The 22,939-nt window shown below is 48.3% G+C and overlaps 1 protein-coding gene across 1 annotated transcript in view; it reads left to right on the forward strand.

The window, feature by feature from the left end:
• The window catches only part of CAPN8 (calpain 8), a 70,692-nt gene extending 51,336 nt beyond the window's left edge, over positions 1-19,356 (forward strand). The window contains exons 13-20 of the mRNA XM_056107049.1: positions 6,142-6,210; positions 7,860-7,917; positions 12,151-12,215; positions 15,013-15,081; positions 16,130-16,208; positions 17,074-17,190; positions 18,625-18,683; positions 19,333-19,356. Of these exons, the coding sequence (XP_055963024.1) occupies positions 6,142-6,210; positions 7,860-7,917; positions 12,151-12,215; positions 15,013-15,081; positions 16,130-16,208; positions 17,074-17,190; positions 18,625-18,683; positions 19,333-19,356 (540 nt within the window). The remainder of the gene's footprint in view (positions 1-6,141; positions 6,211-7,859; positions 7,918-12,150; positions 12,216-15,012; positions 15,082-16,129; positions 16,209-17,073; positions 17,191-18,624; positions 18,684-19,332) is intronic.
• Positions 19,357-22,939: the final 3,583 nt, after the last annotated feature.

Raw genomic sequence — 22,939 nt, forward strand, 5'->3', positions numbered from 1 at the left:
CTGTCTGCTCAGATACGTGATGCCTCTACACACAGAGCACCCCACAGATGCTGAGTTTCCATCATTGATCCTATGGGGGGGGGGTGGATATGTGGATATGTTCTATTCTTTGGCTCCGTATAAACTTTGTTTATTCACATTTCTAGAGATGCAGGAGAAGCTGCCAAATACATATTCCTCTTATCCTTCAGGGACTGGGGGGTCTTAAGGGGGGGAGTGGTTCTGTGAGTTTATTAGATAGAAATAGGAGACTTTTGGGGCTGGAGCAGTCGTCCAGTGCGTAGGGTGCCTGCCTTGCATGCATATTTATTCCCAGCACCCTGCACCCTACGCAGAGCGATCCCTGAACCCAGGCAGGAGTAAGCAAGGTGTGGCCCCCAAACAAAACAAAACAAAAGAGTAAAGAAAAGCAAAAGAAATGTGTGCAGCATCATCAGTTCCTTCACATTCCAGCCAGGGGAAGTCATTAGGTCAGTGACTAACAGCGCCCCCTGCCATCCCATCAGTCAAGTGCACTACAGGTCCTGGCACAATAGGTGATCTTTGCGGGTGGCTCTTGGGGATGGGAGCTGGACAGATGGTGCCGGCCCCTAAGGACCTTTCAGAGTGACCTCACCTGCTGTCACCCCAGATTTGTAAGGAAGGCCAGTATGAAGGGCAGGGATCTGAGCCTACAGTTAAGGTGGTGAGAAGGTCAATATCAGCAATTGTGGGGGTTCCCTCCACCCCCACCTCTCGGGGTTTCCCAAAGCACCAAAAGAACAGAATGTCTCTTCCAATCATGAGCCCCACTGTGTCCCTTGAGATGCCCACTCTCTCAGCTCACAAGTTCTGTGCAACTGGAGGCCTAGAGTCTTTGATGTGTTAGGGACCCCAGACCTAGGGTTCTCCCCCAGGGCTCCAAAGCATGGCTCTAAAGTCAGGAATTCAGGGTTCTGGGGACTTTCAAGGATATCTTGGACACTTACCTTGTGCATCCTATACACATGTGCATATGAGCACTCACACATGTGCACATGCACATATAGACATAATGTCATCAGAAGACTCGGCATTTTATAGGAGAGAGGAAGTGCCTTCAGGAATTTCTGTTTTCTAAAAAGTAGATGAAACCAAGCTAATTCCAAAGTAAAAGACAAAACCAAATCTGTTTGTAGAACTGAGGTTTCCAGAGGTGGGGGGAGAAAGGATGGAGGGGTCCAATGAACAGTAATGCAGAGATACTGGTACTCTGATGGTAGTGGGTGTGCTTGGATGCCATATATTTGGAGAGCGAGTCTGTACCCCTAAAAGCATTGTGCTGTGTTGTAACCATACAGATGCATTTATGGGTTGGAAACTAATATTACCTCAATTTAAAAATCAGTAACTGCTATTTTCCTCCTTCCAGAAATATCTAAGAGACGGACAGTCACATGTTTGAGGGGTCTGACAGTTTGTTTAGAATGGGAGAGGCAGAAGACAGTGGGTGAACCAGATAACTTTGGAACTCAGTTGGCTGGCTTTGAGCAGGTTATAAAGATGTCACCTCACCACATAACAGGATCCAGTAAAATTCTCATGGCTTTTGTGGCCTCACCTTTTACAAAACACTTCAAGCTCTCCTTTCAGGACCACCCAGTCATTTTGTTGAGAATAAGGATGATTTCTTTTCCCGCACCTGTCTCCCCATGAAGTGACACCTAGCATTGCTCAGGGGATCGTGCAGTGCTGGGAATTGAACTCAGGCCTTCTATATACTAAAAGAAACCATCTGCTCTGGCTATTTGTACCATCTTTCCAGCCTCAACAGTTATTTATTTTTATTTACTTTTTAAAAAATTTTATGCACCATGATTTATAACACTGTTACTGGTAGGGCTTCATGGGTGCAACGTTCCAACATCACACTCTCCACCAGAGCATCTACTTCCCTCCACCACCATTGTCAGTCCCCTGACCTCCACCTCATTCTACCAGACATCCCTTCCCCCACTGTGGAAATGCAGTTCTGTAGACCAGTTCTCACATTCTGTTTCTAAAGGCCCTGTCTCACTTACTACCATCTTAAACACAGATATAGAACTCCTCCTAGCTCCTGCCAGGTGCCCAATATTTTTTTGAATAAATGAGCAAAATCTGTATTATAAGTTTTGTGCCACTATTTAAAAACATCTTGCTTCTCTTCCACATCCAAAACTTGCCCTGTCCAAGGAGAACCAGTCACAGAGAGCCCATTGCTTAGCAGTATGTAACCATATTCATCTACTATTTTTCAGTTTCTTTTCCCCACTTGTGCCATTTTTATGCTTTTTTGGCCAGTCCTGGCTCTGTGCTCAGTGATCACTCCTGACAGGTCTCAGGGGATCATATGGGGGACCAGGGAGGATGACTGCATGCAAGACAAGTGCCCTGACCACTGTACTAGCTCTCCAGCCCAAGAGTTTTTATACTGTTTTCTCAGACAGGTCAGATTTTTTTCCACGTCCAGAATTTATGTACTTGCCATTAGATTTTTGGAGCACAGCAGGTCCTTGAATAACATTGTTTCCTCCAACATGGCTTTATGATAGTGTTGATGAGAAAAATCAATCTCAGCCAAGTGGAATGAAATGGTTTTATGCGAGGATCTGGCTTTCATTGTTTGATAGCTTTCATCTCATTGCAACTTGAAGTTGCACTATCTAAGACCCTAAATGGGGACTTACTATATTTACCACATTGCAGGAACAACAGTTTCTGTGTTTTTCTTTTTCCTAAAAAATATCTTTTATATTAGTGTGATGTGTGTTTTTAATTTTTCTTCTTAAGAATGTAGATATATTTGTGGGATATAAAAATCATGATATGAGACTAATATCCAAGGACAGAAGAAATAGAACCAGGTGGACTGGTCCACGGTTGGGAGCTTCCCACAGGTGTGTACGTGGTGGGCAGAGGCCATTAGGATAGCGAAAGGGGCAACTATGACAATAATAGTTGGAAATGATCACTCTGAACAAGAACTGAGTGCTAAAGGAGGTAAAGGAATATACATAATAACCTTTCAGTATCTGTATTGCAAACCATAATGCCCAAAAGGAAAGAGAGAGCAAGAGAGGGAGAGCAAGAGGGAGCGCGAGAGCGAGAGTGAGCAAGTGAGCGAGCAATATAGAGAGAGAGAGAGAGAGAGAGAGAGAAAGAGAGAGAGGTGCCTGCACTAGAGGTAGGTGGGGGTGAGTGGGTGAGTGGGTGAGTGGTTGGGTGGGTGGATGGGTGGGTTGGAGGCTGCAAGGGACTTGGGACATTAGTGGTGTGAAATGTTCACTGGTGGAGGGATGGGTATTGGAACACTGTACGACTGAAACCCAATCATGAATAATTTTGTAACTGTGTATCTCACCGTGATTCAATTAAAAAAAAAGAATTCAGATGTATTTTGCCCGTCATATGTGAAGACACTGTGGCAGGCAGTAACGTCCCCATGTTAGAGAGGAAAGTGCTCAGGAGACACTGTGTGTTCCCATTATTGTCACTCCATTGCCAGGGGTGGAAAGCTGGATCAAGAAACTGACCTCAGAATCATGAATACTTAATAAAATCATCCATGTAATGTAACTGACAGGTAGTAAGTACTCCCCAAGCTTAAATATTACCATAGTCACGGTTCCTCATTTTCTTTTTGTCCAAGAAGACAATATATTTTATTATTATTATTATTATTATTATTATTACTGGGCTGGAGAATAGCACAGCGGGTAGGGTGTTTGCCTTGCAGGTGGCCGACCAGGCCATCCCGGGTTCAATTCCTCTGCCCCTTTTGGAGAGTCCAGCAAGCTAGCGAGAGCATCTCACCTGCACAGCAAAGCCTGGCAAGCTACTCGTGACGTATTCGATATGCCAAACACAGTAACAATAATTCTCACATTGGAGATGTTACTGTACCCGCTTGAGCAAATTGATGAACAATGGGAGGATAGTGCTACAGTACTATTTATTATTATTATTATTATTGTTATTTATTAATGAATCACCATGAGGTACAGTTATAGATTTACAGACTTTCGTGCTTACATTTCAGTCATACAACACCCATCTCTCCACCAGTGCCCATTCACCACCACCAATATTTCCCAGTAACTCTCCCCACCTCCTACCCTTTCCCCCCTCCCACCTCCCACCTCTGTGGCAGGCACATTCCCTTTAACTTTCTCTCTCCTTTTGGGTGTTGTGCTTTGCAATACAGGTAGTAAGTGGCCATCATGTTTGGTTTATAGTTCATTTTCAGCACACATCTCCCATCCCTAGCAGGCCCTCCAAGCATCCTTTACTTGGTGGACCCTTCTCTACCTCAGCTGCCTTTTTCCCCAGCATAAGAGGCTGGCTCTCAAGCCATGGAGCAATCCTTTTGGTCCTTATCTCTACTATCCTTGGGTGTTAGTCTCCCATTCTGCTACTTTCTGTTTCACAAATGAGTGCAGTCCTTCTGTGTCTGTCCCTCTCTTTCTGACTAATCTCACTTAGCATGATACTCTCCATGTTGATCCACTTATATGCAAATTTCATGACTTCATCTTTTCTAACAGCTGCATAATATTCCATTGTGTAGATGTACCAAAGTTTCTTTAACCAGTCATCTGTTCTCGGGCACTTGGGATTTTTCCAGATTCTGGCTATTGTAAACAGTGCTTCAATGAACATAAAAGTGCAGATGTCATTTCTACTGTACTTTTTTGCATCTCCGGGATATATTCCCAGAAGTGATACTGCTGAGTGAAACGGGAGCTCAATTTCTAATTTTTTGAGAAACGTCCATAGTGTTTTCCAAAAGGGCTGAACCAGTTAGCATTCCCACTAGCAGTGAAAGAGAGTCCCTTTCTCTCCACATCCACACTAACATCGGTTGCTTTTGTTCTTTTGGATGTGAGTCACAGTTCCTCTTATTGCTCCAGTATCATCGGCCGCTCTCAGGTTTTCAGTATTTTGAGGATAGTGGTATGAGGGTTGTGGAAGTAACGGACCTGGAAACTGGAAACTGGATTTTCTGGAAACTCTAGACGAGCACAGACTTGGGGCTTTTTTTCATTCCTTCTGATAGGGATGGCTAGGGAGATCACTGTTTTTGGGATCGAGAAAATACTTTATACCTTGTCATACTAGAAAGTCTCTGGTAGAGACACTGGCAGAGCAATTCATATCATTTGCTCAGGCTCTTGTCTGATTCTCCAAATGACCCCGTGCAACAGGCCTAGTTCACTCAATCATAGATTTAAGGAAGCTGCTGTCCAGAGCCCAGAGCTGAATTGCAGTAAGAGGTTATCCTGTAGTGCAGTACTCCCGTCTTGGAATACGGTACTGCTCAGGGCCAGCCTCTGAAGGTTAAGAGGCATCGAGGCAGGGAGATAGTGCAGAGTCAGGGGGCATGACTAGTGTGTGTCTGGCCCAGATTCTAGTCGTGGTACCACATGGCTCCCTGAACATCACAGGTACAGTCTTGGAGATGCCCAGATTTGTTGAGGATAACCTGAGTATCCCCAGTACAGCATCGCACCCCTGGGCCCCTTGTGTTGAATTGATGGCTGGGTTGTCTGAGAATTCCCAGTGGAGCTCCTCTTGATCTCCTGGGCATCTCTTAGAAGATTCACCCCTTCCCCACGGGGAAAAAAAACAATTTTCACATTTCTTAACTACTTTTAAGTCATCTTGCTATTTGAGACTTTGACAAAAGCTAAAAACAGACAAAACCAAACCCAAAACTCCAACTTATAAATACTTTCCCAAATTTTTTTTGCTGCCAAAAAAGGAAAAAATATTCATGCTGTTTCTGGAACTCACAGAACCCCAAAAGTCATTGATGAAGCCCTTAGGAGCCCACCCACCTGGAATAAGGTTCTCTGCTTTCTGTGTTTCTGCAGCTCTCAGGACCATTAGGGGGTGGCAAGAAACTTGGAGTTGGTGGGATCACTTGCTTACATTCCTCAGGGAAGGCACCCTGAGGTCCCCACACTGTGTCCTAGTTGACCTGCGGTCTCTCCGGGGTCAGAGCCTTGCATCGACTCATTCCCTGCTAGTCAATACTGGGTGCTCTGATGGGCGTGCAGCAGATTGATGATGGAGGATGTGTGAATTTGCAACCTTCTTCTCCTTGCTTCCCATCTGAGCTTTACAATTGTCCTTTTTAAGCCACATCCCAGTGAGCTGGACCAGGAGGATGACCAGTTCAGGAGCATATTTGAGAAGCTTGCTGGGGAGGTGAGTAAAGGTCTGCTCCACCTCCTAGCGGACTGCAGGGGGTTGGAGATGGATTCTGGTAGTACTCAGGTGGCTGTTAGGTACTGTGGCTGGAACCTGGGTCTCCCACGCCCACTGATCCATCCCTCCAGCTCTGCACTGCCGGACATTGTCCAATCCCCTTCTTACCCCCACTCAGAGCCAAAGCTCGGTTTGTATCATTCCACATCTCTTTTTGCTCCTTGCCTTGTGGGTAGTCTGGGCCCTGCACGTGACTCTTCTGGTGAAGGAGAGTGAACATGGAGTGATCTGGCCAGAGTAGATGGCCTCGGCTGGCCAAGCTACTTGGATTGCAGGCATTTCATCTCTTTTGGTTTGTTTGGTTTTGGGCCACACCTGGCTATGCTCAGGGCTTACTTTTAGCTCTCTGCTCAGGGAGCACTCCTGGTGGGCTCTAGGGACCATATGGGGTACCAGGCATAGAACTTGCTGCATGCAAAGCAAGTGCCCTACCCACTGTACTATTGGTCTGGCCCCTGGACTGGATGCATTTTCGAAAGTCTTATTATTGGGACTGACTACTCTGTGCCTACTGGGTGAGCTGCCTTCTCGGGGAGGTTGGCAGGGTCTGACTTGGGGAAGCAGGACCAGTTACAGGGCCCAGATGAAACCCACATGTGCCCCTGGGAGGTGACCCAGGTGAGGCCGCACAGTCAGTGCCAGAGTCACAGTGGGAACTGGGTCTCAGTGGGGTCCCCTGTCTGTTCTGCGTCCATCTCCCTGCCTTGGTCTGGCCTGTAGCTGGGGTGGGGGGGGCGGTGAGTGATCAGTCTGCTCTTGGGCTCAGCGATCCTGCAAACACACTTGAGCTGGTCCTCTAAGGATGGACACTTGAACACCCAGTTTGAGATGGTACCTGTGTAAAATAACAGCGCTCCTGTCACCCTGGGTATGTTGGGAGTTGCAGGATTTAGGGGTTTGGGGGAGACAGGTTTGGTTCTATGGGCAGCTGGAAGTCAGGAGATCCCATCACATGAAACTGCATTGCACCCTGAGTGTATCTGGTGCCCTGTGCTTACAAAGAAAGGCCAGAACCCTGAGCACTCACTTACAAAGCCCAGCTTCTAAAATGAGCAGACTGGATCCCAGGGGAGGCCATTGGTACCTAGTGGCCCATTGGGGCTGGCTCTAGGGTGGTGACCCTGCACTTTACTCTCTGTTCTTATAGCCCCATAGTCCCCACCATGACAGCTCTCTCTCTTTGGGTATCCATTGTTCCTATCATTAAAGCACCTCTCCCATAAGGCTGTGGGAAATCGCAGAGAAAGAGGGAACTTGGTCCTGATTTTATTTTGAGGGATGGAGAAGGGAGGTGTTTGGGTCATACCCCGCCGTGCTCAGCGCTTCCTCCTGTCATTGGGCTCAGGATTCACTCCTAGAGATGCTCAGGGGACCATAGGTAATGCCGCAGAATCAAATTGGAGTTGGCTCCATGCTAAGCAAGTGCCTTACTCCCTGTACTAGCTCTCCAACCTCAGAAGTCTAGTTTTAAAGTGTTCCAGTCTATTAAAACCACAAGCTTTGTGGATCTGATTTCCGAAGAACTCTACCTTACTCAAACATCTTCAAACACATGCCAGGGAACCTGTGACTAAGACCTTTCTTTCTAGGATTCCGAGATTTGTGCCAATGAGCTTCAGACCATTTTGAATGGGGTGTTTTCCAGACGTAAGTTCCTTCTGGGGCCTTTTCAGTGAGTCTGCAGTGGTGGGGGAGGAGGGTGGGGCAGGTATGGGCTGGGGGCACTGCTTGGGAAGAGCACCTTTGTCTTTTACCCCCAGGGGTCTCATTCTAGCAGGTGGGAGAAGCCAGAGAAGAGGGGTCCTGGGCCAGGCTGCTGAGGCCAGCAGGGAGGAGTCCCATGCCTCATGACTCAGTGACCGTTTCCCAACAGACCTGTCACATGCATGCCGTGGGAAACCATGCACAGGATTCCTGAGTCTTTGGACAAGGACGGTGGGAGGGATCATTCTTAATCTTTCTGTTTTGTTTTTGGGCCACAACCAGTGGTGCTCTGGGGCTTTTTCTGGTGCTCTGCTCAGGAATCATTTCTGGCCATGCCCAGGAGACTATACAATGCTGGGGTTTGCATGGGGGTCAAATATGTGCAAGACAAACATCTAGCTCCTTGGTGCTATCTTCCTGGCCTGAGAGGGATTGTTCTAGACCATCCCAGACCACTATCTGCAGACTTGGACCAGTGATGGGTTGGAGGAAAAACTGACTTCCCACCTAGGAGGAAAGAATGACTCTGCCCAGCTGACCCCATGTGAGCTGGCATATACTGGCATGCTATAGACTCCCTTTCTGGCTCAGGGATGGCAGGTCCTCCAGCTTGTGGGAGTCAGGCATGCCTCCCTGCAGCCACAGGATGCAGGATGGGCCACGAGAAGAAGCACACAGAGGCCAGGGAGAAGTCAAGGGCAGCTTCCCAGGGGCCCAAGCCCCAGTGTGGTCTTGTGTTCTGTGTGCCCTTCCTACGGCTGCTGATGAGGAACTGCAAGAGTTGCCGATTGCAGGGCCAAGCACCTCCGTGGGCAGAGGAGGTGAGCGTGATCACGCCCAGAGCAGATGCTGCTGTTTGCTGAGAAAGACGATGGTGGTGCTCGGAGAGATGCTGCATCCAGGACAGATCAGTGGCTGTGCTTGCTGTCACCCTTCTCAGTTAGGGAAGGAAGCAGGCACAAGCAAACCAGGCTTGAAAGTTGCTGGGTTTTCTAGGCAAAACATAGAGAAAGTCAGGAAGGAAGGAATCTGTTCTTGGTCTCATTTTTGGGGGGGCGTAAAGAGGCCCTGAGCCTGAATCCATAAGGTACATGGAGAATGTAGGCAGAACCCCCCATCACACTGAAGCTAAAGGCATCTTTAAGGATGAAACACCACTGACCAAGCAAGTGGAGACAAACATAAACAAATGAGACCACATTAAACTAAGAAGCTTCTGCACCTCAAAAGGAACGGAGACCAAAATACAGACAAAGTTCAGGAAATGGGGAAAATATTTACCCAATACCCATCAGATGAGGGGTTAATATCTAGGATACACAAGACATTCGAGCCACTGTCCACTGTCCTCCCGTTGTTTATTCGATTTGCTTGAGCAGGTCCAGTAATATCTCCATTGTGAGACTTGTTACTGTGTTTGGCATATCGAATACATCACGGGTAGCTTGCCAGACTTTGCCGTGCAGGCGAAATACTCTCAGTAGCTTGCCGGGCTTTCTGAGAAGGGCAGAGGAATTGAACCCAGCTCGGCCAGGCCGGCGACTTACAAGGCAAATGCCCTACTGCTATGCTATTGCTCCAGCCATTAGTAGAACTATACAAGAAAAGGAAACCCAACCTTACCAAAAATGGGGAGAAGAAATGAACAGAAGCTTCCTCAAAAAAAAAATACAAATGGGCAAAAGGTACATAAAAAATGTTCTACATCTCTAATCATCAAGTAGATAATTATCAATGATGACTAACAATGAGTTATCATCTTACCCACAGAGATTGGCACACATCAAAAAGGAGAACAACCAGTCCAGCCTTTTTGGAAAACAATATGGACATCTCAAAAAATTACAAATTGCGCTTCCATATGACCCAGCAATACCACTTCTGGGAATATATCTCAAAAAAAGCACAGTAGAAATGACGTCTGCATCTGTATGCTCATTGCAGCACTGTTCACAATAGCCAGAATTTGGAAACAACTCAAGTGCTTGAGAACAGATAACTGGTTTAAGAAACTGTGGTACATCTACACAATGGATTACTATGCAGTTGTTTGAAAAGATGAAGTCATTAAATTTGCCTATAAGTGAATGGACTGGAGAGTACCATACTAAGTGAAATGAGTCAGAAAGAGAGGGACATACATAGAATGACTGCATTCATTTGTGTAATATAATATGAGACTAATACCTAAGGACAGTAGAGACAAGGGCCAGGAAGATTGCTCTACGGTTGGAAGCCTGCCTCATTAGCTGGGGGAGAAGGCAGCTAGGATAGAGAAGGTCACTAAGTCAATGATGGTTGGAGGAATCGCTCTGGATGGGAGATGTGTGCTGAAAGTCGATAAGGAACCAAACATGATGGCCTCTCAGTATCTGTTTTGCAAACCACAGTGCTCAAAAGTAGAGAGAGAATAAGAAGGAAATTGTCTGCCATGGAGGCAGGGGGTGGGTGTCGGGTGGGATGTCAGGAGAGATACTGGGGACATTGATGGTGGAAAATGTACACTAGTGGAGGGATTTGTGTTCGATCATTTTTTGACTGAAACTCAATTATGAAAGCTTTGTAACTGTTTCTCACAGTGATTCGATTAAAAAAAAAAGAGGCCCTTAGGAAGTGCTGGACTGGGGGAAGGAACTCAGGGTCTTCTCATGCAAGGCATTGTTCCAGCCCTCTGCACTCTCTCCTCTGCCCAGGGCTCACACATGTTTTCCTTAATCTTTTATTTTAAAATCTTATTTTAGGCCCTGTGATTGACTAGACTGTGCATGACAGGGTTTAGTCCATACAGTGTTCCAGCCCCTTCCCTCCACCGTCTCTGGTTCCCCCACCTCTGCTCCCAACCCCACATTCACCTCAATGTAAACCTCAGTTGTGTAGATCAGTTCTCAGGTTCTGTTGCCTTTGACCATTTCTTACTCCCTTACTATGCTGCTTTCTATCCCGCATAGGAGAGAGCTCATTCTGTGAGCTCCTCTCCTTCTGATTCATTTCCCTCAGCATGGTGGCCCTTCAGTTCCATCCACATTGTGACAAATGGTACAAATTCATCTTTTTAATTGCCAAGTAGTATTCCATTTTTACATGTGCCACAGTTTCTTTATCCAGCGGTCATCTGTTTTTGGATGCCTGGGTTATTTCAGAGTTTGACTATTGTGAATATTACCGCAGTGAATATTGGAGCACAAATTTCTTTTCTGAATAGAGCTTTTGTCTCTTGGGTAAGATGCCCCAAAGTGGGATTGTTGGGTCATATGAAATCTCAGTTCTTAGTTTTTTTGAGATGGGTCCAAACAGGTTGAACCAGTTCACCATAGCATGGAGCGGTGGTGTTTCCCTTGGCAAGTGCCCACACATGGCTTCCTATTTCATTAGCATGTTAAACCTCCACTCCCGGGCTTCACCTTTAGTATTAGTATGTGGGGAAAGTCACTGCAGGAGCAACACTGGGTCTCTCATGAGCTGCTTTAGCTCTTGTTTCTTCAAAGGAACCTCTCTCTCCCTCTGCACATTCCTGATGTACACAGCTCAGGAAGCCAAACATTGGTCTAAAGGGGGTTTCCCCAATATCTTGTTGTACTTGAAACTTGTGAGGTCACCCTACCCCAGCAGATTTTGGGTCCAGGGCTCCTTCAAGTGCTTTTGCTAGCTGCTCTTCCTTCTTTCATTCCTTCCTGGTGAGAAGGGAGATCTTGGACCTGGAGGTCACATGGTAACCCCAGCCCTGCTACCTCCTGCTCCTTTCTTCATAAGCGAATGATCTGAACTCTTGGGCTTCAGTCTCCTTTTCTGTGAAATGGGGATGATTTCTGTAGCCATTGCCTGAACATACCTGATCTCACCTCAAAGGGGGATGCTGATATCTATGCCGCAGGGCAGTTATCATTCTGTCTATTCCTATGGGGTACAGTTGAAGACCAGAGCCCAAATCCTAGTTTTCTGAAGCAGAGCTAGGATTCAGAGGCTTAAACCCAAGGACAGAGCACCCCTGAACTGCCTGCTAGGGTCTGAGGAACTGGGAGGTTCTGCCAAGGAGTCCCCTATCTTGTTCTCTCTCTCTGGGAAGCCTTCTCTGGGGCCTTTGGGAACCTCTCGGGGCCAGGAGCTAACTGTTTATACCCATCCACTCCACTCTTTGAATGATGCTGATTCTTGCCCCTGTTTCACTAAAATATCTAGGAGAGGACATAGAATTCGACGGATTTGACATTGACACTTGCAGAGAGATGGTCCGCCTGATGGACGTATCCTTGAAATGTCTCCAACCCTGAACTTGCCTCTGATTGCAAGGACTCTTCTCCCTCCAGGGTGAGAAATGGGAGGCTTGAGAAGGAAGACTGAAAATCTGGCTGAAGGTGCTGGGGGGTCCTGCTGTAGCTTTAGAAAATCCTTTGTATCACTTTTGTTCCTGAGTGAGTTTGAGATGATTCCCCTCTTTGACAGGTGGAGAAATTGATGCAGGCAGTACATAAGTGGTTTTTGAAAGTCTTCGGTGCAGAGAGAGTGAGGATGGGGCACCAAGGGCCATACTGTTAGCAACTCCAGCCCCGACCTCCTGATCAGTGTCTGAAGTACTACTGTTTAGAATGATCACAGTGGCTAAGACCTGCTTATTCTCTCTTATCAGCTTCCCGCTCATGTTGTGTTAAGGAATATGGGCGAGTGTTCAGAAGAAACAGAGGGGTTAGGGCATTCCAGGTGCAAGGGACATGGAAGGGGAAGGATGGAGTGACTCTTCCTGAAAACTGTCTTGGGTGGGTTTGGTTACTCTGCCCCATAGGGCTGGTGGTAAGGGCAATTTTTCCTTCCTTCCTTCCTTCCTTCCTTCCTTCCTTCCTTCCTTCCTTCCTTCCTCCCTCCCTCCCTCCCTCCCTCCTTCCTTCCTTCCTTCCTTCCTTCTGTTTTTCCTTCCCTCACTCCCTCCCTCTCCTTTCTTCTCTCTCTTTCCCTCCCTCTCCCTCTTTCTTTAATACCATATTCACCACCAGAGTATTCATTTCTTTCCACCACGGTTGCATAGTCCTTTCCCATTCAATACCCTCCCACTGCCCCCCATCCCTGCGGAATCCACAAACTCAGTCCTGTGAACCAACTCTCCACTTCTATTACCCTTTGTTGCTTCTCTACTGAACATCGTTAAGTCCCACATATATGAGGCACCAGTCTGCATCTACCCCTCTCCTCTGACTCACTTCACCCAGCGTAGTCCTTTCTAGTTCCATCCATGTCCAGCAGGCACTTTTTTGTGTGTGTATGGCTATATCTATCAATGCTTAAAGCTTATTCCTGACTTGAGCTCAGGGAACCTTCCTGGCAGGGCTTAAGGGACCATATCTGGTGCTGGGGATCCAACTCTGGTCAGCTATATGCAAGGCAAGTGTCCTACCCACTTCTCTATCACTCCAGCCCCAACACTGCATGTTTTAGAGCACTGCCAGCACCCAAGAGAGACTCTCCATCTCCATCAGCAGTTGCCTCTCTGCTTCCCCTCAAAACTCTCTCAACCTCCTACAAGACAAACACTGGTCTACATTCCACCTGTGTAACTTTGCCTGCCCTGTACGTTTCAAATAAAGGGAGTAGCATATAGGCTGTATTTGCATCTGGATTTTTTTTGTAGGAGCATGGGGAGAAGCACACCCAGGGATAATCAGGGGTTACCCCTGACTGTACTCAGAGGTAATTCTTGGTTAGGCTGGGGACCATCTGGGATGCTGGTGATTGAACCTAAGTCGGCCTATGTAAGACAAGCTCCCTACCCTCTGTACTGTCTCTCTGGCCCACCACCTGGATCTTTTCACAAAGACCTTTGTGTGGTCTTCACTGTGGCCTTTACAAAAAAGCAGGTTACTGAGTCTTAACCCTGGAGATACTCTTTCACGGGGTCTGGGATGGGTCTGATTTGCAGAAAATTCCATTTGAATGTGAAGGAGCTTTGAGGTTCTCGACTTTGGAAAAGACAGGCACCCACATTCACCTTTATTGACATGGGGGGATACACTGGAGGAAGTTACCCCATTCCCTGGGCCAAGTTTTTTTCTGGAAAACAGGCCAATGTGGCGATAGTGTAGCTGCACTGTGCACTGCCGTGCCATCTCCCTCCCTCCCTCGGCTGCTCCCATTCTGAGATGCTCCACCAGATGCATCATGACTAAGGGTCCCAAGACCGTGGCACATTCAGCGTGTGAATCCAGCATGTGGATCCAAGGACACAGGTTTTCTGAAAGGCTTAGGGGTAAACATGACAACTCTTGGCCAGGTTAGTTACAGGTGGCCGGCATGACAGTCTATTTCAGAACCACCATAAAGTGCAACCACGCTCATGCTCTTGCTGATTTGTGATGACTGGGAAAAAGGTAGAAGAGTTTCAGAGAAACTTGATTTCATGTGGGTGAGGACAGTTTCAAACCAAACCCTACCATCAGGAGAGAACCTGAGACTATTTCTAATAGTGTAAGTGTGCATGGGGTACACCGGGTACCTCCAAAAGCTGCCCACCAGTTTGGTTAGTGTGGGTAGTGTCCGTACCTCCGAGCCAGCTGTGCACTCAGGGCTGCCTCTAGGGGTCCTGGAGTCTGTGAGAAGTTCAGGGACACCCCTCATACTGCCCTGCAAAGTGTTGTGGCTGAGAATAATCCCCATCCCCGTGATATGTCTGACGACATTCAAGTGCACTAAGCAAGTACCGTCATGCCAGTGATTGACCCCAGACAGGTCTCTCTGGGACTGAGTTTCCAGACCTTTGAGCTCAACCTTCTCCCTGGAACTAAGGTTTAGACACCCCCCCCCCCCCCCCCCCGTCCACCCTTGGATCCTGTTTCAATCATGACATTGCCAGACGCACTCCTGGGGCCTTTGTTCCTCCATGTGCGTGTTCTGACTCTTTCATCTTAGTTTGAATCCATTTCTACCCTTCTACCCCTTCCCCTCATGATCCCCAGGGCCCCACTTCCTGCAGTCACAGGTGCTCTGCAGAGACCCCAGGGAAGACAACTACACTTGGGGGGCTGGACATGGTTGCATTGGCCTTGACCTGCCCAGAACGATGGCACAGCTACCCTGGGACTTCTGGAATCCAAGATTCTGTGGCTGAAGATGCGCAAGTATTTGGTAAGGCTTCTTCCCTGAGGGTCCCTGTGGGTCTTGTGTCTTCTCTTGACTGTCTATCCCCTCACACTCCTGAAACTCATTCCTTACTTTTTTTCCCATTCCAGTCAGACCAGGGTTCGAACAAACCCAAAATTTAAGAAAAAAAAATTCTGGGCCATACCTGGTACAGGGTACCATATGGGGAGATAGGATTGAACCCGGGTCAGTCATCTGCAAGACAAATGTCCTACCCATTGTGCTACCTCTCTGGCCCCAAATACAGAACGTGCCTGTGTTGTACATGGAGCTTCAGGAAGTCATAGAGCTACAGGGACCCCTGGAAGTACTCAGAAATCCATCACATCCCCCTCTGGGACTGGCAAATAATCATCATTTGGATTGATTAGGGAAAAAATGTTCGAAGAATTTGATTAATAACAGGACAAAATTTTTGGTGGGAGAAACCCAGAAAGACTAAGTGGCTCCACCCCCTCTCCCCCACTACTGCCCCATCTTAAACCACAGATAAGACAAAGGGGCTGAAAATGCATGGGTGTGTCCCAGATTAATAGAAAGAGTCTGGGGACAGGCATGGTATTTACCTTGCACATAGCTGACCGAGGTTCTATCCCCAGCATCCTGTATGGTCCCCGAGCACCACCAGGAGTAATTCCTTTTAAGGAGTAAGCCCTGAGCATCACCGGATGTGCCCCCTCCCAAACAAAATAAAACAAAACAGAACAAGTTTATTTTTTTTCACTTGAGAGTCTCTCTGAAAGGCAGCCGGGCCTACAGTATGATTCCTGTACTATTAGACTTTTACCAAAAAGAACCAGCTTGGGGGTGGCAGATTTCTGCTTTCCCCTACATGTCCACATCTTTATCAGAAGCCCTGACATTCAAAGATAGATGATTCTTTGTTCTGAAATGTGTGGGAGTGCGATGGGGAGTGGGGGTGGGGTGGTCTCCTCATTGAGGTTGTCCCTGAATTGTCCGAGGAAGCAGTGAGAGGGATATCTCTGGTGGGGGATCCTAAATGCCTTATACACCACTTTTCTTCCTGCATTAGGAGATTTATCTGGAAGCCGATGATGACCATTCAGGCACCATGGATGCTCATGAGATGAGGACAGCACTCTTGAAGGCCGGTGAGGACATAGTCTGTGATTAAGGTCTTGGTGCCAGATGTGTCCCTCTTATTTTATCTATTTATTTTTGTTCTGTGCTCAGGGTTTGAGGGCTGGAGTGATAGCACAGTGGGTAGGGCGTTTGCCTTGCACGCGGCTGACCCGGGTTCAATTCCTCAGTCCCTCTCAGAGAGCCCGGCAAGCTATCAAGAGTATCCTGCCTGCACAGCAGAGCCTGGCAAGGTACCCATGGTGTATATGATATGCCAAAAAGACTAACAAGTCTCACAATGGAGACATTACTGGTGCCTGCTCGAGCAAATCGATGAACAATGGGAGGACAATGCTACAGTGCTACAGTTCTCAGGGTTTGAACCAGGGTTGGCCACATGTGTCTAAGTCAGTGTCTTACCTTACCCTGCACTCTCTCTCCTGCCCCTGACATGCCCCTTTCAACTACTGTTATCATGAATGGGAGAATCACTGGTCTCAATGATCTTCTGTCCCGTGTCAGTGTGACCCAACCCATCGGTGGTACCCTGTCTCAGAGCAGGGCCATGGCTGGGTTCCACACAGCTGGGCTAGACTTTCCCCTGGGACTATGCCTACTTCAGCAGTCACAGATGGGGGCGCTGTGGAGAGGCGGGTGAGACTCATCTCTGCCAGCCTCGTGGTGGCAAATGGGACCATGGCTGTGTTGGTTGGTGTTGGAATTGCAGGTCCCAGGCAAAGGTCCATCCTGACCCAGGAGACCAGATGACACTTCTGGTAGTCCTCGGAGGGGATGCAGAGCCAGGCCTGGTCTCTGCAAGGTTGGTCCCTGAAGTTTTCCTGGAGTCTCGGAGAGCCCTTTCTGCCCCAGTGACCAGGCCCCCTCTGCCCTCAGGCTTTACCCTCAATGACCAGGTGCAGCAGACAATCGCCATGCGCTTTGCAAACAGCAAACTCCGCATCAGCTTCGACAGCTTTGTGGCCTGCATGATTCGCCTGGAGACGCTCTTCAGTGAGTCTCTGTCCTCCAGCTCCATCTCCCTCCCGAGCTTTGTGGGGTGGGGGGCAGTGGAGGGGGCCGGTCGTGTCTCTGGAGTCTGCAAGAAGAAACCACTGTGGTATCCTGGAGAGTCACAGCAGAAGCCAAAGGGACTGGACTACACATGGGGCCATGCAAGGTCAGAGGCAGCCTTTCTCAGAGACTAAGGGATTGAGTGCTAGCTGCTGGGCGGGGGCAGACACATGACCGCAAAGTGACCATCTTGCTGGCATGGCCAGGAGAAGGGGTTTTTCTTACAGAGAAAGAGAATAGGGATGTCCGGTTTTAGGAAGGGTGGGCGCAGACCTGTGGGCACCACCACCAATGAATGCCTCTGTGGGCTAGTCCCTGGAGGCATCCTCTGTCTGATAAGCAAACCTGATCAGCAGGAGTCTGCCCGGAAGAGCTGGTGGCCATTCAGTGCTTGCTTGTTTTTCTTCCTTTTATGTTTTTTTTGGGCCACACCTGATGGTGTTTGGGGAACCCTGGGGGAGCCAGAGATGAAGTTCGGGGCTCCTGCATGTGAAGCGCGTGCTCCAGCCCCTTGCACATTGCCCAGGCCCACAGCAACTTTATTTCTCTTGGGCCAGCTTCAAGTTTTGAGTGCAAAAGACCAGAGATGAAGCTGCAGGGACAATGTCCACAACCTGGGAAAGCCATTGTGAGTTCCACATGGCACCCCGTGTTAAAGGAATAATGACAGTCTCCCAGAGGCCCCCAGGGCAGCGATGGCAAAGGCACCATTTCTGCTCACTTGTAGAAGTCTTTATTATTATTATTATTTTATTATTTACTTATTTTTTGTAATGGATCCCCATGAGGTACAATTACAGACTTACAAACTTTTGTGGTTACATTTCAGTTATACAATATTAGAGTACCCATCCCTCCACCAGTGCCCATCCTCCACCACCAATGGTCCCAGTGTGCCTCCCCCAACTCCCACCTCATTCCCCACACCCCACCCCACTTCTGTGGCAGGGCATTCCCTTTTGCTCTCTCTCTTTCTCATTTTGGGTGTTGTACTTTGCAATAGAGGTATTGAGTGGCCATCATGTTCGGTCTGTACTCTATTTTCAGAACACATCTCCCACCCCAAGTGGGCCCTCCAAGCACTCTTTACTTAGTGGTCCCTTATCTATCTGAGCTGCCTTTTCCCCCAGCGTATGTCACTCCTAGAAGTGTGTTCAGTAGGTAGGACAACCTCTGCGGCCCCAAAGTGTCACTCCAGCACCAATTCTGCTTCGAGAGGTTCAGAGTCCCCACAGTCATGGGGGAGCTGGGGAGGATGTTGGTGTGCAGGGGAAGGGGGCGGCTTGCACAGGAGCTGGGATGGAGAGGGTCTCTCTGATGGTTCCCAAGTTCAGGACACCCTTTTCTCACTTCATTCTGCCTTTGGCATTTTAGAATTGTTCAGCGTTCTGGACAAGGACAAGAGTGGCGTGGTCCAGCTCTCTCTGGCTGAGGTAAGTAGTTTGAGGTGGGGTGATGAGGTAGTTGAGGTGCAGAGCAGCGGTTAGTCACACCGCCCTGTCTAATGTCTCCCTGCACTCAGGACAGGCTGTGGGCAGAGGAAAGGGCTTTCCCTGCATGCTCAAACAGTCTCACTTGTTAGCATCCTCACAGGAAGGCCACCACGCCACATGGTTGATCACACCAAGGAGGCAACCCCCTGTTAGTTTTCTCGAGATGTGAGTGGTGGGCACAAAATTTCAAGGTTCTGATCCTTGAAATCTTGGACCCCATGTCTTAAAGTAACAGATTAGTAGGGCAGGAGAAATAAAACCATTTTCAACCAGGGAAAATGATGAGGCAACATAAACGAGGGTTTCCTCTGTCGAAGTATATGGGTACACAGGCCTTTTCTACACATACCCCTATTTTCATCAGTTCCTCTTGGGTGAAACCTTGTTCTGAGTCCCATATCTACAGTGCTCTGACCCGGGGGTGGTGCCCTTAGCAAAGAGATTCTGTGTTCCTATGGTTACCTGCTGAAGGTCAGAGATTGGGGTACAGAGTGGTCCCACACACAAACAGGTAACACAGAGAAGGTCACTTCCGTAGCCTCAACAACTCCTGAGCGGTGTGAGCTCATTGTGGCCCCTTCCTTTGCAGTGGCTGTGCTGTGCATTGGCCTGACCAGGCCGTGGCCCTCTGTGATGTTCCTTGCCTGCCCGTCTTCATCTTTGCTTCCCTGGACAACTGTGTGCACGTGTATCCTCTTGCAGCTATTGTTGGTTCTTCTTATCTCCCTTGTTTGTCATGGTCCCTGAGATTCACCTCCACACGCCCCCCATCCCCAACCATCTCCTCCCCCTGTTCCTTCTCTGGAGCAATCTGGAAAGTCCAGTCCCGTGTCTTGCACAGCAGCAGTATTTAACCTGACCCTTGAACCCAGTGGAAGAAAAATCAATTAAAGCTGCGGAGAGAAAAAAAAAAAAGTTTCTGCTTCTCTCTTGTGATAACAGCCTGGGCAGTGCCTGGGCTTTTCATGCTTTTGGATGACACAGATCAAAGCTGCTGAGAGGCAGAGAATGTGGGTGGCTTCCTGGGGAGAGGCATGAGTGAGGCACTGCCTTGGGGACCTGCCCTCAGCAAAGGAGCCCTCCGGAGTCTGCTGTGTTGTCTTTTTGTTTGTTTTTGAGCCCCACCTGGCGATGCTCAGGGGTTCTTCCTGGCTCTACACTCAGGAATGACTCTTGGCGGTGCTTGCAGGACCATATGGGATGCTGGGATCTAACCTGAGTTGGCCATGTGCAAGGAAAACACCCTACCTGCTGTACTATCACTCTGGCTCGGTGGCATTTTTTCACAGGAAGAAGGTGCCAGGCTGTGCAAATGCTTCAACCTCTGCAGGAAAGTTCTCCATGAGGAGGGATGGACAAGTCTCATTAGTCTGGCTCACAAGGATCTTTGGTGTCAGGAAATAGATGCCACCACTGAGTGTCCTATGGGTATTTGTGGGCAGAGCTGTGTCTCATAGGCAGACTGGTTGGTGGGTTTGTTTTGGAGTCATGCCTGGCAGTGCTTAGGGATTACTCCTGACCCAGTGCTCAGGGGTGACTCTAGGAAACCCTCAAAGAATGGCGCCAGGGATTAGACCCAGTTCCAGTGCGTGCAAGACAAACATCCTATTTGCTGCATTATCACTCCAGCCCATTTGAATGCAGACTTTGGGAATGAACTATAAAAGTGGAAGTTGTTTTGTTGCTCCAGGATGCTCTAAGAAGCACCACAGGCTATGGATGTGACAGAGCCATGCAGGACCTGCAGAGTCAGGTCGGGCCTGGAGGCTACCAAGCCTAGGTAGAAAGGAGGGGAATCCTCCCAGCCTGTTCCTCAAAGGCCTCGGAGCTACCTGGGAGATGGAGCTACCTGGACAGGTAGCACAGTGAGCAGAGTTCAGGAGCTGCGAACCTGCTTCCACCCCCTATAAATTTCATTAGGATCCAGCATCTCATATAGATACAAAAATAAAAGAGAAAAATATGTTTTTCTCTTTTGATGACAGCTCTATGCTCTTCCTCTTTCCTATCTATCACACAGTGTGGCTTGTTGGAGTTGTAACTATACATTAAGTCCCCGGGTCTCTTGTCTGTCTGAGAGATGGACGTTCCTCCCTCTGCCCCTGTCATCCAGCCCTCCACCCCCTCAATCTGGTTTCTCTCTCTCTCTCTCTCTCTCTCTCTCTCTCTCTCTCTCTCTGTCTGTCTCTCCCTCTCTCTCTCTTTCTCTCTCTCTCCCTCTCTCTCTGTCTCTCCCTCTCTCTCTCTTTCTCTCTCTCTCTTTCTCTCTCTCTCCCTCTCTCTCTCTCTGCTCTCACATGGAAGTGAGAACTTACCATTTTGTCTTTCTTTATCACTTAGATTAATGTCCTCGAGGTCCACCCATGTTGTCATCACAGATAACCTTTTGTTTTCCCTCTCTCCAATTTTAAAAATTGATCATAACTTAGGTAATATGAAAACAATAGTGCTCATGTTTGTGGTATTGATGTTGCTCCCAGTGGTGCTCAGATGTTCCTCCTGGCTCTGCACTCAGGGATCATTCCTGGTGGGGCTCCAGGGACCATATGACGAGGTGGTGGGGATTGAACTGGGGTTGGCTTACATGTGCCTTAACTTCTGTACCATCTCTTTGAGCTCAGGTTTCATTTTTTATCTTATTTTTAATTTTTCTTATTTTTACAGGGGGTCCCCTAGTATTGCTCATGTGGTCACTTCTGGCACTTTCCAGCCAAGTAAAGCTTGCCACAAGTTGGGGGTGGGAGCAAAGACAGTTAGGGCAGAGAATCACTATGACAAATATAGTTGGAAAAGATCACCCTGGGCAATAACTGAGTACTGAAAGGAAGTAAAATGATATACATGGTAACCTTTCAGTACCTGTATTACAAACTATAATGCCCAAGAGGAGAGAGAGAGAGAGACAGAGAGAGAGAGAGTATAGAGAGAGGGAGAAGGAAGGTATTTGCCCTAGAGTCAGGCTGTGTGTGTTGAGGGGATGGCAGGAGGGAAACTGCGAACACTGGTGGTGGAAAATTGGGAAATGTGCACTGTTGAAGAGATGGATGTTGGAACATTGTATAACTGAAATCTAATCATGAATAACTTTGTAACTGTATTTCACAGTGAGTCGATTTAAAAACAAATTTTATTTTTCAAACAACCAGGTCATGTGGTCAAATGCATAGAATGTTCCTTGGCCCTGCAGTGCTGGGAATGACCAGGTCACCCTAAGGGTGCTCTGGGGCCTGTAGAACTGTGTCTGGCAATGCTCTGGGCCCTTGGTGGGGGTTTTATTTTTGAGTCCTATGCTTTTCAAGCACTTTGGGGAATATTCATATGACCATAAACCAAAGCATGTCCCATCTCATTTCAAAGACATGCATTTGCTTGTGGGGGTGCATCTCGGCACCAGGTAAGAGCTGACTTGGAGCCTCCTTACAATATAGTCTGCGTAATGCATCATAGCTGTCCTCTCATAAAGAATTCACATTATCGCCCCCCTCCCCAACCCCCATTAAGGCAGCGGGAGGGGTGTTGCTATTGGGTGTGGCCTCCTTATTGCCCCTCTGATGACCTGGTTCAGAGGAACTCATCCCTCCTGAAAACCATGATGCCAGGACGGCTCCCACCACATGCTGCCCTCCCTGACAGCCTCTGCCCACTGGCTGACACGGCCCAATTAACAGCTGGTCTGTCTCATTCCCAGAGGACACTGCTGTGGCCGCTTCTTTACCTCTCCCAGAGCATAGCCCTGCACCTGGCCCACAGTGGATACTCAGTGAGTCCACACTCAACCTTCCCTTTGCAAAGGAGGTGCTGGGAGGACAGGCCTCTCTCTGTGTTTGGGGAGAGGATACCTTTGCAGAGGTCATTCCTCCAGACTGAAAGGGACCTTTCCTGGGGCAGGAAGACAGCGGGGCATGAACTGCAGAGACACCATTTTAGAAACCAGACCCTCAGGGCCCAGTGTGGAGACCCTGGGATTTGCTACCATCTGCTGAAACTTGGCTTTTTTTTTCCTTTTTTTTCTTCCTTCCTTCCCTCCCTCCCTCCCTCCCTCCCTTCCTCCTTTTCTCCCTCCCTCCCTCCCCCCTCCCTCTCCTCCTTTCTTTCTTTTATATTTTTTTTGGCCACAACCAGCAGTGCTCAGGGAATATTCCTGGCTCTGTGCTCAGGTATGACCCCTGGCAGTAATTGAGGGGATGCATGGTATC

Source organism: Sorex fumeus, unplaced genomic scaffold (genome assembly GCF_029834395.1).
Source record: "Sorex fumeus unplaced genomic scaffold, SorFum_2.1 ptg000007l, whole genome shotgun sequence".
Classification (NCBI taxonomy): domain Eukaryota; kingdom Metazoa; phylum Chordata; class Mammalia; order Eulipotyphla; family Soricidae; genus Sorex; species Sorex fumeus.